The sequence below is a fragment of the Podarcis raffonei genome, chromosome 8 (genome assembly GCF_027172205.1).
Source record: "Podarcis raffonei isolate rPodRaf1 chromosome 8, rPodRaf1.pri, whole genome shotgun sequence".
In the NCBI taxonomy this organism is placed as follows: domain Eukaryota; kingdom Metazoa; phylum Chordata; class Lepidosauria; order Squamata; family Lacertidae; genus Podarcis; species Podarcis raffonei.
The window spans coordinates 30,391,335-30,394,597 of record NC_070609.1 but is presented as its reverse complement, the minus strand read 5'-3'; the positions used below and the strand labels follow the sequence as shown (position 1 = coordinate 30,394,597).

Below are 3,263 nucleotides of genomic sequence, written 5' to 3'. Positions count from 1 at the left end.
ACTTCGCATTTTATAATGTTGTTTTTAAATGTTGTAAGGCATCTTGAATCCCAGCTTAGGAGAAAGGCGGGATAGAAACACACTAAATAATAATAATCTAACAGACACTCTTCTCAGCCCTGGAAGTTCCTCCTTCTTGTTTAGTAGTTCCCTGTTGCACATAAAGATCATTTTATTGATACCGAAGAGGGTGTGCCTCATTCTCCCAGCAGATCAGAGGTCCAGTTGCTCTCAGTTTTCCACAGCAGAGGGGATTAGGGCAAAACAGTAACTTCCGATCCCACTTTGTTCCAGTTGCCTTGTTCCAACCCCTTCAGGGTAATGCAGCTGGTAGGTCAGTATAATCAACCCTGCTATCCACCTGTCTATGTACAAAGGGGAAAGGAAGGTGTTTCCTTCTGTTTTCCTCATGAGATTCTTTTTCGCACCCAAACTGTGACTGTCATGCTAGATCAAGTTGCCTGGGTGCATCTTTCTACTGCGCCTGGAGGCAACACTCCAGGTGAGTCATGTTCTTATTTTCCCAGGAAGATACACCCAATTTGTTAAACACACGGATTAGCAGGTTGTGCAAAGACCTGGAGGGGCTAAGTGTGCTAAACAAAATGGGACGAGCAGCAGCTCACTTAGGAGGAACTGACCCTTTTAAAGATGGATAAGAACAGTATTTGCTTTAGTGACCACTACTTGTTTTGCAAAGGCCAAATTGCCAAAGGATACCTCTGGTCCACCAGGTATTTAGACCTAGAAAGTATTTGGACCTAGTAGCAGTGAACCTCCAACCCATGGACCCCATTTGACCCACCAGACCATTTTGGCTTAGGCACACCCACCTGCCTTATGCCTGAAGCAAGATATATGGGGCAGCTAGCAGCTTTCAAAGATATGGCATCAAGAGGGGGACACATGAAGATGTGGCTGAACCCAAAGCGGTCTTGCACCTGCAGTTCCTGAGGACAGCTGCACAAGGCCTGCAAAGCACGGGTGCATGGGGCTTTGCAAGATCACTGGGGCTGGCAAAGCATGATGCCTTTGGCCACACAGGTTGATTTCAAACGCCATAGGCAAAAACAGGTTGCCTGATTCTGTGTTGCTATCAGGTGATTGGCTGGTGTGTGGAAGATAAGGACCATCCAGTTACCACCCCTAACCTAGATGAAAGCCCAGGGGCAGCAGCAGCACCCAGATGCCCCATCACTCTGGCATGAGCATATTAACTTAGGAAACTGCCTTGATATAAGTCAGAACCATTGGTTTATCTAGCTCAATATTTTCTGCACTGACTGGCAGTAGCTCTCCAGGGTTCCAGGCAAGCCTTTTTCCCACCCTCACCTGGAGATGCCAGGGATTGAGCCGTCCACTATTATATGCAGAAGCTGCCTTGATATAAGTCAGAACCATTGGTCTCCACTATTATAACAGTGTCCCCCAAAGTAGCCCTCATCCAGTCCATCCCCAAGGCCAGTCACCTGTCTATCACATCCACTGCCACACCTGCCAATGTAAAGAAGAAATGGGATTGCATGCCATCAGCATTTTGATGACAATGAACTCCAAATCCCCAGATGACCCCGCTCAGCATGTAGATGTTAAACACCATGGGAATAAAACTGACCCCTGTGGCACCTCACATTGGAGGGGGAAGAGTAGCATCCCCCCCCCACAAGCACCACCTTCTGGAGACAGCGATGCAAGCAGTACTGGAACCACTTCTAGCTCAGATTACCTCATCTTGGTTAGCTGGTTTACTGGTTACAGAATTAACCCTTAAGTTACAAACAGGGTGATCTCTGCTGTTGCACTTCCAACACATACATGGTGCGAGCTTGCAGGGCTTCAATCAAAGCCATCCCACTCATTCCTGTTTCATTTATTTCCTTTTCCAGCTCTCGTCGCCCTAGCCTCAAGTTGAGAAAATGAACTGGGCTTCATTCCAAGAACTTGTGAGTGGTGTGAACAAGTATTCCACAGGTCTGGGGCGTGTGTGGCTCACGGTGGTCTTCATCTTCCGTTTCCTTGTCTACTCAGTGGCAGCTGAGCATGTCTGGTCCGATGACCAGCAGGACTTCATGTGCAACACACATCAGCCTGGCTGCACCAATGTCTGCTATAACCAGTCCTTTCCCATCTCTCACATACGTTTCTGGGCCTTCCAGCTTATCCTGGTGACATGCCCTTCTCTTTTCGTCCTCATGCATGTGGCCTATAGGGAAACCAAGGAGCAGAAGTGCCTGGAAGGGGCAAGAGGACGCTTCCATCCACAGTACCCCAACCCCGGGAAGAAGTGTGGAGGCCTGTGGTGGACCTACCTACTCAGCCTCCTTGCCAAGGCAACTGTGGATCTCACCTTCCTCTACATCTTCCACTGCCTATATCCCAACTTTGATCTTCCAAGGGTGGTGAAGTGTGCTGTGGTTCCCTGTCCCAACGTGGTTGACTGTTTCATTGCTCGGCCTACAGAGAAGAAGCTCTTCACTTATTTCATGGTAGCCACTGCCATGCTATGTGTCATTCTCAACCTCTGTGAGATGGCCTACCTTGTAAGCAAGAGTTGCAAGAAGCCTGCAGCATCAGCAAACCTGAGACAGAAGCTCACATTACATTTCAATAACACAGGACAACCACTCCCATTAACAAGTCAGTGAGACTAATTGGATCTATATCAAGAGTGGGGAATCCTCACGGCTGGATTAAGTCATTTAGAGGCTCTAAGCACTGAAAATATTATGGTGTGCAGGGGTCTCCCCCTCGAACTTCAAAATAAAGTCTTATTTTTCAAAACTAAGACAGCTTCTTTCTAGATTTTTCTAACTGCAAAAATTCTGGAAAATTTTACAGATGCTGACTCCACAAAGTATGTCCGCTTCTGTACACAGCAGGGAAAATTAATCATGTCTGTCCTGATACAAATGTTGTTTTCTCAGATGTTTTTTATTCGTCTCAGCTCAGAAAAAGAGCATTTTGCCAAGCAGCTGGCAATAATCAAAGTTAGAAAAATGCATGGGGTGATATCTACATTTGGAAATACACATTGTACTCCACCTTTCATGAAGCTCAGTGTGACTGAATTTCATTTTTCTTGTTTCATTAAACTTTGCACACGTAGAACAGTGGAACTGCCTTAGTTCTCCACAGAGATTCCTGTTCAAGCCAACAGGGTATGTATGAGTCAACTAGCTTTTGGGAACCTTGGGAATTTTCTCATCAGATATCATGTAGAAAAGAAAATCAGGCTTATGCTTTTTAGTGCCCTTCCCCTCTCC

General features: G+C 46.4%; 1 protein-coding gene across 1 annotated transcript; it reads left to right on the top strand.

Annotated features, from left to right (window-relative positions):
- The first annotated feature begins 1,897 nt into the window (after positions 1–1,897).
- Positions 1,898–2,651, top strand: LOC128420393 (gap junction beta-4 protein-like). The gene has a single exon (XM_053401992.1). It carries the CDS (start codon positions 1,917–1,919, stop codon positions 2,643–2,645), a length of 729 nt encoding a protein of 242 aa, XP_053257967.1. The 5' UTR covers positions 1,898–1,916; the 3' UTR covers positions 2,646–2,651.
- Positions 2,652–3,263: the final 612 nt, after the last annotated feature.